General features: G+C 38.4%; 1 protein-coding gene across 8 annotated transcripts in view; it reads right to left on the bottom strand.

Annotated features, from left to right (window-relative positions):
- The window catches only part of MINDY4 (MINDY lysine 48 deubiquitinase 4), an 82,894-nt gene that overhangs the window by 56,388 nt on the left and 13,957 nt on the right, over positions 1-12,549 (bottom strand). For all 8 annotated transcript variants that reach the window (XM_054814800.1, XM_054814803.1, XM_054814799.1 and 5 more), the window contains 3 exons: positions 2,428-2,486; positions 1,969-2,078; positions 711-827 (listed from right to left, as the gene is read on the bottom strand). In XM_054814800.1, the coding sequence (XP_054670775.1) occupies positions 711-827; positions 1,969-2,078; positions 2,428-2,486 (286 nt within the window). The remainder of the gene's footprint in view (positions 1-710; positions 828-1,968; positions 2,079-2,427; positions 2,487-12,549) is intronic.

Raw genomic sequence — 12,549 nt, 5'->3', positions numbered from 1 at the left:
GGCATGGTGTTTTTCCCAGCTCTGGTCACCACGGGGATCTGCTGGGGATTTTAGAAAGGGCCACTTGGTAGATGATGCCTAGGAATGGATGAAAACCTTGTTTTAGGGAGGAGCTGGCATCTTGTGCCTGCAGTCCAGAATTACAGAAACATGGCTGCAAAAGAGGTGGTCCAACCAGCAGTCCCAGTGTCCCAATGACACTGCACAGGCATTTGTTCCCTTTTATTTTAGGAATGAGCCTCATCATGTGACCCCCATATCTTCAGAGACAAAAATCTCCTTGTGATTTCCCTGGCACTTCAGGCAATTCTTGCTATGTCCCCCATTTTGAGACAGATCAAGCTCCATCTTAAATCTGTTAAACAATGCATCCGCATATCCTTTTTCTTTTAAACTCCACCCTTGATTTATGCCCTTTTATTCTTTTACCACCACTAGCTTTCAGCTGAAGTGGCTTCTCTTCCTCCCTACAAATAACTCCCTGCTACACATGCACACTCTCTGTAGCTACTTTAAGGTTCCCTCAGAAATATTCCACCCATCTCAAGTCTCCTAACAAGACTTGACAAGGTGACATCATCCAGTGGTAACCAGAGAAGTTAAAGAAAGAGAAGAGTCTTTAGAAGACATTTTTTTCACTGCTGAAACACACAGCCTTTGTAAACTCGGTGTAAAAAGCAAGATCGCTATAAGGAAATCATTTACAGTACCTTTTTTTGCACAATGCCGTATTTTAACTGTGGTATGTTATTAAATGTAAAACTCTGTATTTTCCATTCTTCACTGAAGCAACAAAGACTAGAGCCAAACAAAAGATTTTTTAATTCCTATAAAAAAGAATAAAGAAAAAAGTTCTCATTTTAAAACCAAATCCAAAACAGAGGTACATTTTCTTACAGTAATTTGGAGAAAAGAAAGCAAGAGTGTGGAAGGGTAATGACTAACTCACTATAACCACCCTTTTCTGTTTCATACATACTGTAAATAGCAACACTCAAATGAAAAGGAGCAATTTTTTCCTTTTCCTGCAATATCCCTTCAACTCATAATGCTGTGTGCTGCTCAGCATAGGAAACTGTTCATGCAGATCGCCTGGGGCACGGTTTCCCATGAAAGCATTACAGTATATTGCCTTAAATTTAACAGTGAGAAGAGCAACACCTACTAGTTGTAGTTGCCTAAGCAACTTCATTAGGGAGAAAAGGACCCTGTTGGACACAGTACGGAGAAAAGGCAGCCTGTTTTGCCTGTCAAAGTTGCTGGTATGAGATAAATGTTACTGAAATGTTTGACTGCTGTACATCAGATGGCATATCAGCACATGTCAAATTCAGACCTTGGTCCTGAACAACTGCAGACCATGACTATTCAAGAATAGCTAAACTGAAGAAATTGCATTCATGCTAAAGTAAAGCTGAGTAAATAAGAACAGACTGCTCAGTGTTTTTATAGTTACTTGGACCTCTTTGATCTAGAAATGCAGTTGGAAGACACTCTCATTATCTTTTCTGTGGTTTTTTTTTTCCCCTTCTGTCTGAATGGGAAGGAAAATAAAAGTATTTAATGGTTCCATCTCTGCTCAAAATAAGGAAGATAAGCAAGAGAGAAACAGTGATAAGGGGAATAAGAAACTTGTTCTGAACCACTGTCAATTTAAAGGACTGGAGAATAAGCACATGAATAACTGACTAGAGGCATTAATAAAATAATACAAGCTTCATTAATTAAAGTTATTATCTGTGCTGCAAGTGGGCTGATGCATGCTGGCATGCTCTTCTGGTATTTTTCTGAATTTTGGACAGGCATCCCAACATTACATTTTCACCTGAATACCAAGTAAGGAATATACTCAGGAATTAATACACACACAAACATGCAACACAGAGAAATCCATTGCAGCTCTGGCTAACTTAACTGAAATAACATTCTCACACATCTGTTTATATTTACTATGATAGTTAGGCTTACTTTTGCAAGAGAAATATCAATTGCCTTTGATACTACTTGAAGCATATTCAGTGTTGAGAGATCTTGGGTTTTACCAACTTCTCCGGTTGTTTCTTCATCCCCAACATCAACTGAAAGGAAAAAAACCCAAACATATAATGTGTTGGATGAAAAAAATTGCTTTCTCCAGCAGGCTCAGAGGCAGGTGGTCATCAATATGACAATTAACACTATCTTGTCATCCATCTTTATAAAAAAGAAAATATAGTTTTAGCCAGAAAGGACAGATAAAAAATGTATGATCCACCCTTTTTTTGACTACTTCTTAATGACTTCTTCACACAACCTTAACCAAGAAGTTAATAGCAAATGCAATTACTCCAAATCAACTAAGAGTTACAAAAGTGACTCATGTACATGGTTACAGCTGCTCTGAAGAATATGATGGCAAAAGCCAAACTGAAACTTGACATAGCTTACCTAATTCTAGGACATCCTTCATCTGGTCTTCTTTATAGCAAGAGGATGTTGGAGACTTCCTACATTAAAATTAATCAAAAAATGAATGACCAAGTGTTCACTTCTAATGAGAAAAGTTGTTTGAATAAACAAGAAAAGGAATATGCCCACACAAAGATATAAGGGGTGGATGGGTGTATGTATGTGGAGAGAGAGATAATAAAAGATGCAGATAGATAAAAAACACATTCAATAGCTTTCACCTTTAGCTTTTAAAATGTTCCATACAAAGGAGCTCAGTCTCACTAACATTTTTGTATAAGGAACTAAATTGTGTTAAAGCAAAAACATTTTCAAAGGAAGACAGCCGAACTTCAGGAGTTCATCAGGAAAAGCAGCCAGCACGGAGCGACACACTGCAATTGATTCAGGATTTCAGTCCTGTTTCACCATCAGCTTCCTTTCATTTGTGTGATTTCAGTGTATGTCAGGTCCTGCAAGTTCATATACAGGGGCAGATTTTACACTGCCCTGAATTTCAAGTGAGGCTATTCATGTATATGTGATCCTCTGAATTCGCAGGATCAGGACATAAAATAAAACTTATCCCCCCTCATGGGGATCAGGATGAAGTTCAAGTTAGTCATTAAACTACTTGAAATACCTAAATAATATAAGTGGAAATAGGTGATAGACTGGCTTCCTTTACCAGGGTAATTTTTTAATTCTCTAACAGGTAGCAGTTGTTCAATTGCCCTTGTGATTTAATCGTATATTACATAAATAACAGGCTAAAGATTCATATAAACAACTACTAAAAGGACTAAGCATTTAAACTTGGCTGTGAAGTCAGAACTTAAATAGAATGGTAGATTTTTGGAGATGAGATGGGTTTATTCTTCCTGTTGAATTCGTACCAAAATGAATTCAGAACGAAGGAAAAGTTTCAAATAACTACTGTAAAAAGATGGTCTTTTTCTTTTTTTTTTTTTTAAAAAAAGAGCAACACTGCATCATTGGCCTTTGCTTTGGGAAAAAAAGGTATTGCACTGACAGTCCTTTCAAAAATAACAAAAATAGTATGGAATTATTTCCTCAGCAACATTCTTTGTATGCACATTATTATTGTAGCAACAACTGCTGTCATATCACATACTTTCCATTAACTTAGTTTCCTTTTTCAGTGTGTGTGAAAGACGAATAAAAACAGAGAACAGACATATCACACTCAGGACTTTTACAGTTTAAAAGCATTTTGGCACCTTTCTCACTGATAGCCTTTGATACTATAAGAAACACAGATTTATGTAATGAAATGTGGATGACAACAATTCAGAAAAGATAGAATGGAAATGAATCACCCATGTTACCAGCAATTTGAGGTAAAAATAACTAGGATGCCCAGCAGGTCAATATAAATAAGAGGACTGAGAGCAAATTTGTATAGTGGCATAAGTAGTATTGAGCTCTCACTGAATATAACAGTACTTTTAATGTGATATAGACTTTAATATAGTCGACTGTGGGTCTTTCTGCTTACTACTTGCTAGTATTTTCATCTCTCCTGGTCAGGAAAGGGTCTCAATGACACTAGATTTGCCAAGAAAAAATGTTTTTCAGTCAAGCACTCATGTCACTTAACTGCACTTAGACATACACACAATCCACATTTTTGTTTTAACTGAGATTGAACGCTATTGTCTCTTGTTTCCTAGAGAATAATGTGTTTCTTCCTAGGTCAACCCATTTCAATCTAGTTTTTCAAAAACAGAGCTCTTAACACTTAAGAATGCAGCAGTACAGGTTACAGCATCCTATCCGGCCTCAGTTGCTGCTTCAGAAGGGCCTGAGTCTCCTAAAGGTACTATATCATATCTCCTAGCTTCATTAGATGTCTTGGATACCTTAGAGTCTCAAATAGCACTCGATGCCTATGTTTAGGCATGTAAATCACTCCCTGCATCAAATTAACACCCTAGATTCATTGTTGTCTCAAACACTTCTCCTCGATAGCGTTTCATCTGAAAAGATCTAGAAATTAAAATAAAGTCAACTATGGTACGATTCATATACAGCTCACCTGGCACCAGTTTTTATAACGTTATTGCTTTCTGGAAAGTCTCAAAGATTTTGGTTCTACACCCATTCCAGGAAGAACCAAGCCTGGGATGCAAAGTGCTTTGAATTCTCAAGGCACAAGGAAATTCCCACCAAGCTGAGGAAAGTGCTGACATCAAAGATTGATGCAGGGTGTCCTCTGGTTAAGTGGGATATTTTTGCAGGTGTAGGTTCCCTCCTTAAGGGGAACTTGTGTTTCTCAAAACACTGTCAGGACATTTATTGCAATTTCCATTTCAGCAGATGGTTACTGTTCCAGGAAAATTTATTGTACGTGTAAACCCATACAGTTAGAATACTTAGGAAGGGGGAAGTCATCCATCATGGCAGAAAAATGGGACAGGAAGAAAATATGTTTCATTATAAACATACTATACAGTACTTTCTCTAAATATTTGAACATTCCTATCTGATCTTCATGCATTGCAGAAATCTGAATTTACGCAGAATAGCTGAACTCACAGAGAAAGCACTTCTCAGCACAATAATGCATGTACATTCCACTATTTCCTATTTATACTACCATACACGAGGCCAAATAAACAAAGGGGCTTAAATAAACACTGATCATCAGTGGCTTTAAGATGACTGGTGGTAAAACTTATTTTCACTCCCTGATTCCAATAGCTTTTCTTCTGAACATATATCTTTTCTTCATAATAATTTAGTGTCAGAAGGATGCCTGAAAGTCACAACGCAACCCTCCGGTCTTGTGCTGTTATGCCATTCACAGACATATATGACATTCTCGGGACAGTGAGTAAGAGCTGGAGAGTAGGCAGGAAAAAAATTAGACCCTGTTACTATTTGCAAAAGGGTAAACAAGGCCATTGTATGTGACGCAGCTTGCCACTACTTTGGGCCAAAATTATAAAAACAGAATTAATAAAAGCAATTGTAAAGATGAAAAGGAAAGGAACATAATCAATACCAGGTAATATATTTCTATGGGAAAAAGACCTTGTCAAGAAGATTTAATATAAATTCTGCAATGCTTGCAAGTCTGGTTGACAAAGGTAACAGAGCTCATACATTTAATTTCTCCAAACTTCCTTTTTAGTTAAGTGCTGCATCTGATTTGATTGGCACATTAGCAGTATGAAAAATTAATTCATGAACAGATAGCTCATTGACAGATATAAAAAAGGTAAATGAAAAAAATTGTCATTGAAAGGGTCTTTTCTACGAAGCTCACACACGAATTTGCTTTTGTCCTGCTGAATTTTAATAACTGTAGTGACAATTCAGGAGAAAACTATATCTTTGCTGGGAAGGTTTCTATATGAAAAAAATATGATGATAATCACAGGTTGAGCTACAGGATGGTTTGAATTGCATGAAGAGTTGGGCTCACCTGAATAGAATGCTCTCTCATAGGCAATGAATTAATATTTATCTCCAGCTATAAAATCAGATCTGCTATAATAAAAGTATAGCTCCTTTATTCATACCATACTCGATCAAAGATTTTTCAGTGCAACATCCCCACACTGGAATTTATAAGGAGCACAGTACCACTCGTGAACTGACCATTACATTCAGCAACTCAAAACAGTTGCCAGCAAAATAAACAAGTATCAGTAAGAGAAACAGGGAGCTAAAATTCCATTAAAGACAGACACTTACAAGACACCAGCTAAGAGACACTACATAAAGCATTGAGAAGGGTTCCCAGACTTCAACACTCAATCAATTCACATCGGCGGAGGTGAATACAACCCTCCATTCTGTTTGTCAGACGTAAAGTACCCACTCTGTCTGGTTTTGGCCTTCAATTTTTAGGCCATTTCTTTTTAAGGATGTGGAATTTTCACGGCCTTACATCTCCTGTTGGAAACATTCAGATTTTTAACAGTCCAAACCACTGCAATCTGAGAGACTTTAGCAAAATAAATTATCTTCCTGAATGCTAATATGAAGTGTTAAATTGGAAGAAGACAAAAGCTTACACTGAGGAGAAGGGTAGTCCTCTCATTTTATTATAAAAAAAAGTGAAGATGGATAACAGCCTATTGGTGAGCACAGGTACTGCAGAGAGAGATTTTACCTCCTGGTAAAGAAATCTTAGGGGGACAAAAATTCCTTGTTCCTACCCACAAACAACTGATTGGTGTTAAGGAGCAGGTAATTCTTATGCTGCTTCCTACCGTGCTCCCCCTTTGCTTGTATGTAGACACGATGAAAGGAAATGGTGTGAAGCTCTACCAGCAAAACCAGATGTATGATATCTGTCCTTGCTTTACATTTGAGAAAATCTGGAGCCCTTCTGTGTTTGCATGAACAAGGCAAATTCTGAATTGACTGAATGTATTTTAGGCAATGAGCTGGACATTTCCAGTTTTACGTCCTTTCCAAAAATAAAGAAATGATACAGAAGCCATTTGCCATTTCCAGTAATTGCAAAGTGCTCCTTCCTATGGAGTGCTGGAAAAATACTAAAAGGGCAAATGGCAGCACACACAGATGTTATGTCAAAGGCTCTGATGCCATAAATCCACTGGCACGAAACAAAGTCACAATAGTTACTTTTATTTTAGATTTTTTCCGGTCCAAGCATTATGTTATAAAAGGTGTTATGCAACTCCAGATACTTGAAGGTTTTCACTACCGAGTAATTTGCCAACTGCAATCTCTCTCTCTCTCTTTTTGTATATGGGCTAAATTCATATTCCCCAAAGATGTCCCCGTTTTGTTTAACAGCCATTCTTCTGATTGCCAATTGTAAGAGTCAAATAAAGATTTATTCCCTGGCTGGCAGCTGAGCACGCTCCAGGAGGGTTTGGTTAGTCTCTCAGGGAAGGTGCCAACTGCACTATTCTTACTGTGCTTCCTGCCTACAAAGCCACACCGAAGCATTGACGAAAGCTTGAGATGACGCCATGGGCTTCTTCGTGTGGCTTAAGGACAATGCCTGGTGCTACGCACAGATCGCAAACAGACAAAGGTGGAAGGAAACATGCAAAGGTAATTTACTACTAGGCTGCTCCAACTCTGCATTCCTTTCCATTCTTTTATCTGTAATGTTGCACTCTGACTAAACTCCTATTTCCTAGAAATGCCACCATTCCCCAATACATCCTCTTCCTCTCACAGTGGGAAAAAATTAATGAATTCCTCAAACATTGCTCATACACACCGCATGTCACTGAGTGTGCTGGCATATACTGAAATCAGTTGGTGTTTTCTGACTGATTTTAAACAGGCCATCTGAGATCAGACCTCATTTCACAGAACAGGCTATCGAGATGATGAGTACTTGTAGGAACTGCTCAACATCTCACAGGATCAAAACTTTATTACTTACCAAAATGACAGATATTATTTTAGACAAAGCAATCTCATCTGACACACCAATTTTGTATACAGCAGTGAAATATTACAGCCCACTGGGCAAACAGTACAGAATTCACTATTCCTAGAAAACCTATTTTTACACCAAAATGCATAGTAGAAAAGTCTGGAGTCAATCATAACTGTTGGGTGAATAATGTACGTTACATAACTTTGCTGGAACTATTTTTCTTTTCAGTTGGAAATTCAATTTTATTTTAAAAATACAAATAAAACTGCAATGTTGATTAATAATCTTTATGAAATCTGACATTCATATATTAATCTTCATTAGGCACTGTATTTTCCTGATTCAGTGATAACGCGTATTTAAAAGAGAGTGGCTGCTTTGGCTCTCTTATTTCTGCCATGAATTCAGAATCACAGAATAGCTGAGGTTGGAAGGGAGCTCTGGAGCTCACCTAGTCCAACCCTCTGCTCAGAGTACGTTCAACTAGAGCAAGTTGCTCAAGACCATGTCCAATCATGTTTTGAGTATATCTCCAAGGATGGAGACACCACAGACTCCCTAAGCAACCTGTTCCAGCTTTTCAACCCTCACCCGAAAAAAATTCCTCGATCACCTGTGTCAGGAAGCTATCATCAGTGCTGTCCAGAAACCTCCTGGATTCCTTGTGCTCTGCTTTGTTGCTTTTGCTCACAGAGGGAACATCAAATCCTGCTCTGGTCTTGCTCAGAAACTCATGGCCAACATATTCTGCCAATGTTCTAATGTAAATCAGCACAGCTTGTGGCCAGGCATGATGCAGGATAAAAATGTATGAGAGGATCTTGGCAGTTTTAGGCATTCAATCATGTGTAACTGACAGATATAGGCTTGGTCTTCACATGGAAAATGTTTGTTTATTCCTGTTAATAACAGAAAGCATGAATATTAATCTTTAAGGACTGTAACACTTTCAAAACATTATTTTGAGAGTCTCAGATATCTAAAAGAATACAAAAAAACCCCTCTGCATATATTTTTAAAGGACTTAAAGGATTTCTCTGAACACAATTAGTATTTTGTTTTCCTCTAAGGATCTCCTGGCTCCATTAAAGTGAACTTTCAAGGACTTTTTGCTGAAATGTATGAAAGGGAAAAGGCAGGAATTTTCAGTAACATGAGTTCACCTCTACTGGTCTCCATTCAGGATGCCGAAAGCCACAGGTGGTTCAGAAAGCAAAGCCAAGCCATTCACTGCTTGTCAGTCTTACATAGAAATGCAGGGAGTTGAAGGGAGGTACATTTTCTATAGGAACACATACTGCCTTACCACAGATTAGACTGACTTTATAATTATACTATAAAGGCCATTTTGGAGGAAAACAGACTGAAACACTGAGGAGACATTTTGCATTCAATGTGCTCGAAACTGAACGTAAGAAGGCATATGTCTGTGATAAACTGCAGTGACAAATATGCTAATGTGATTTTATAATGCTGAGAATCATGCCAGGAGCAGCAGATGACTGTTCTTACCCTGTATTAGTGATAGTCCCAGTGCAACAAACATAGAACAGTCCTTACATGGAAGAGATATAAAACAAATCAATAAAACCTAACAGAAAAACAACAGCAAAATTTCAGAGCAGGAAAGATAATAATACAAGCAGACGATACAAGCTTTGGACAAAAAAAATGCCTAAAGGAACATGAAAAATATTTAGAAGCATTTTAACAGAGGCAAGTATGCAGCAAGGAACAGAAAGATCAGTCAAAAATCAACTTCAGTTATGGATAACAGTGCAGTAAAAAAAAAAATGCAAGGTGAATATAAGGGAAAAATTCCTAACACTAAGGACTGTTAGACACTGGAATATATTCTCAGGGGAGAGGTGTCACTTGAGTCATTTAAGACTGGACTAGACAAAACCCTGGAAAAAGTATTACAGTAAATATATATATATAGTAATGAATAATCTGCCATAGAAACAAGTGACCTTAAAAAGTCTTTTCCATCTGTAATTTCTAAGATTCTATGAAATATGAGTAATGTTCCACTAAGGAACTTGGTATCTATGGCAATTCATTAACCCTACCCTATTTGTGTTAGAATGCAGAGCACTGCTAGAAAAAGGTTTATTACCAAATAATGAGTGATATTTTGGGAATCACTAAAGAGTGCCCAGCTATGGCGAACTCAGTTGAGGACTATTGCAGGAAGAGAAATTCTGGCTCTGAACTCACTAGCATTTGCTTTCCTGGTGGTAGAGATGAAGTGCATCAGAGATACTTGGGTTTTGTTTGGAAAAGGCATCTGAAGCCAAGCTACACAGTCATATAATAGTCCCTACTGTCTGAAATATCCATCTGTACTGGCAGACTTCTGAAAGGAAACCACTAGCTCACATTTAGTTTGTAGCCAAGACTGATGGCAAGGCAAAGAAGGGTATGGCAGATGCAATTAGAAGAACCGGATAAGTAGGGTGATTGTTCACAATGAAAGGATGAGTGGAGAATCAATTATCTTCCTTGCTCCTGAAATTGTATTGTAGATCTCTGCCTTTGGACAATGGGATCCACTGCTGTATCCTTTTGCTCACTAATGGCAGGGGGAAATTTTTGTTCTGATGTAACAATATTCCCATTTCTTTTTGCCTTTCTGATAGCCATTCCCTTTTAGTTTCCCAGAAATTGGCAGCATATCCTTAACTTCAGGTCCTGATTGCTAACTCCTTTTGTTCCCTTGGGTCTTTGATTCCAGTTTTACACTTTCATCTTCTTTCATTGCTCTGATTCTAGTTTCGATGCTATTTTTCTTGGAATTGGGGTAGGGAGGGTGGTTGGCTTTATACATGAAAACTAGAAGTTCAAACATCACAATACGTTCTTCTTCCTAACTACCAGAAGTGAAACTGAGGTCTACAGATAATATCTGCCCATCTAACTCAGCATAAGGTGGTTCCACTACATTGCAGAACTGCCCAGTCAGAATGCAGCTGGCCAGCTCAGATTTACTCATTTAGAAACTATTCAGCTGAGAACTGGAGGGTTTCCACATCACTACCTCAACTTACATTGACAGAATTAAGGGGCATGGAAAATTAGGAGAGCACTTCAACTTCAGAGGCTGCATAAGCAACAACTGTAGTATGTCTCTGTAGCTGAGACAAAAGAACTGTTTCTCAACTGCTGTGAAGTGGTTTTGCTTGCCTTTCCCCAATTTTGTTTGCTCAAGCTGTGAAACATGGTTAAATCTTGACCTTCTATCACCATTTAGCCTTCCCAAATAACTCATTATTCACCATGGTTTTTCTGGAAAAGCAATAGAAAGATCACTTCATAAGTGATCTGGATGATGGGATCAAGTGCACTCTGATGAAGGTTGCTGATGATACCAAACTGAGTGGGGAAGTGGACACTTTGGAAGGGAGATCCACCCTGCAGGAAGACCTGGATAGGCTGGAAGAGTAGGCTAACAAGAACCTTATGAAGTTCAAGAAGGACAAGAGTAAGGTCTTGCACCTAGGAAAACATAATCCAGGAGTGCAGCACAGCCTGGGATCTACCCAGCCCGAGAGCAGCTCTGTGGAAAGGGACCTGAGGGTCCTGGCAGACAACAAGCTCAGTATGAATGAACAGCGTGCTGCAGCGGCAAAACCAGCTAACAGGATGCTGAGTTGCATCAACGAGGGCATCACCAGCAGAGATAAAGAAGTCATTATCGCACTCTACTCAGCACTTGTCAGGCCACACCTGGAATATTGCATTTAGTTTTGGTCCCCACCACACAAAAAAGATGTGGACAGGCTGAAGAGGGTCCAGAGAAGGGCCACAAAGATGATTAAAGCACTGGGAAGCCTGCCATGTGAGGAAAGGCTGAGAGAACGGGGTTTGTTCAGCCTAGAGAAAAGAAGGCTTAGGGGAGACCTCATCACCGTGTTCCAGGACTTAAAGGGTGGCTACAGAGAAGATGGAGACTCCCTTTTTACAAGGAATCACATGGAAAAGACATGGGGTAATGGGTACAAGTTACTCCTGGGGAGATTCCAATTGGATACAAGAGGAAAATTATTCGCAATGAGAACAATCAGCCATTGAAATAATCTCCCCAGAGAAGTTGTGGATTCCCTGACATTGGACATTTTTAAGATTCAGCTGAACAGTGCTGGGCCATCTTGTCTAGACCGTACTTTTGTCTAGACGGAGCTTTTGCCAAGAAAGGTTGGACCAGATTATCCTTGAGGTCCCTTCCAAACTGGTATTCTATGATTCTATGAATTGAGAAATTAAATTAGCTGCTGTTTGCTTACAGCTGAGGATAAATGAAGATTTGCTGCCACCTATATGTATATTGCTTTTTTTTTTTTCTGGATTAATTAAAAATAAAGGAATTCTTAAAAAAAAAGAGGCATACAGGTTGCATTCACAATTACATCTGAGTAGGCATGCAAGCTCTACAACATATTATACTTTCTTTATGGAATAACTCCTAGTGACATGGAAAAGAATACAATCATGACATAAAGACCTATCTGACCCAACAGAACAAAAATTTCTGTTCCCCCTGTAACACAAGGAAGAAAATAATTATTTTGTTCTAATTCTTTGTGATCGTTATGCTACCTTTTCTAAGGAAGAATTCAGACATCATATTGCCAGGTTACTATGTAGATAAATGAAGATGCAGGTGAACAAATTGTTCTTCACCTCTTTCTGTGATTAAAGGAATGTGGTGCGCTCATTATGTA

The sequence above is a fragment of the Grus americana genome, chromosome 2, assembly GCF_028858705.1.
Source record: "Grus americana isolate bGruAme1 chromosome 2, bGruAme1.mat, whole genome shotgun sequence".
In the NCBI taxonomy this organism is placed as follows: domain Eukaryota; kingdom Metazoa; phylum Chordata; class Aves; order Gruiformes; family Gruidae; genus Grus; species Grus americana.
The sequence above is the reverse complement of the archived record's forward strand: the minus strand, read 5'-3'. Positions and strand labels throughout refer to the sequence as shown.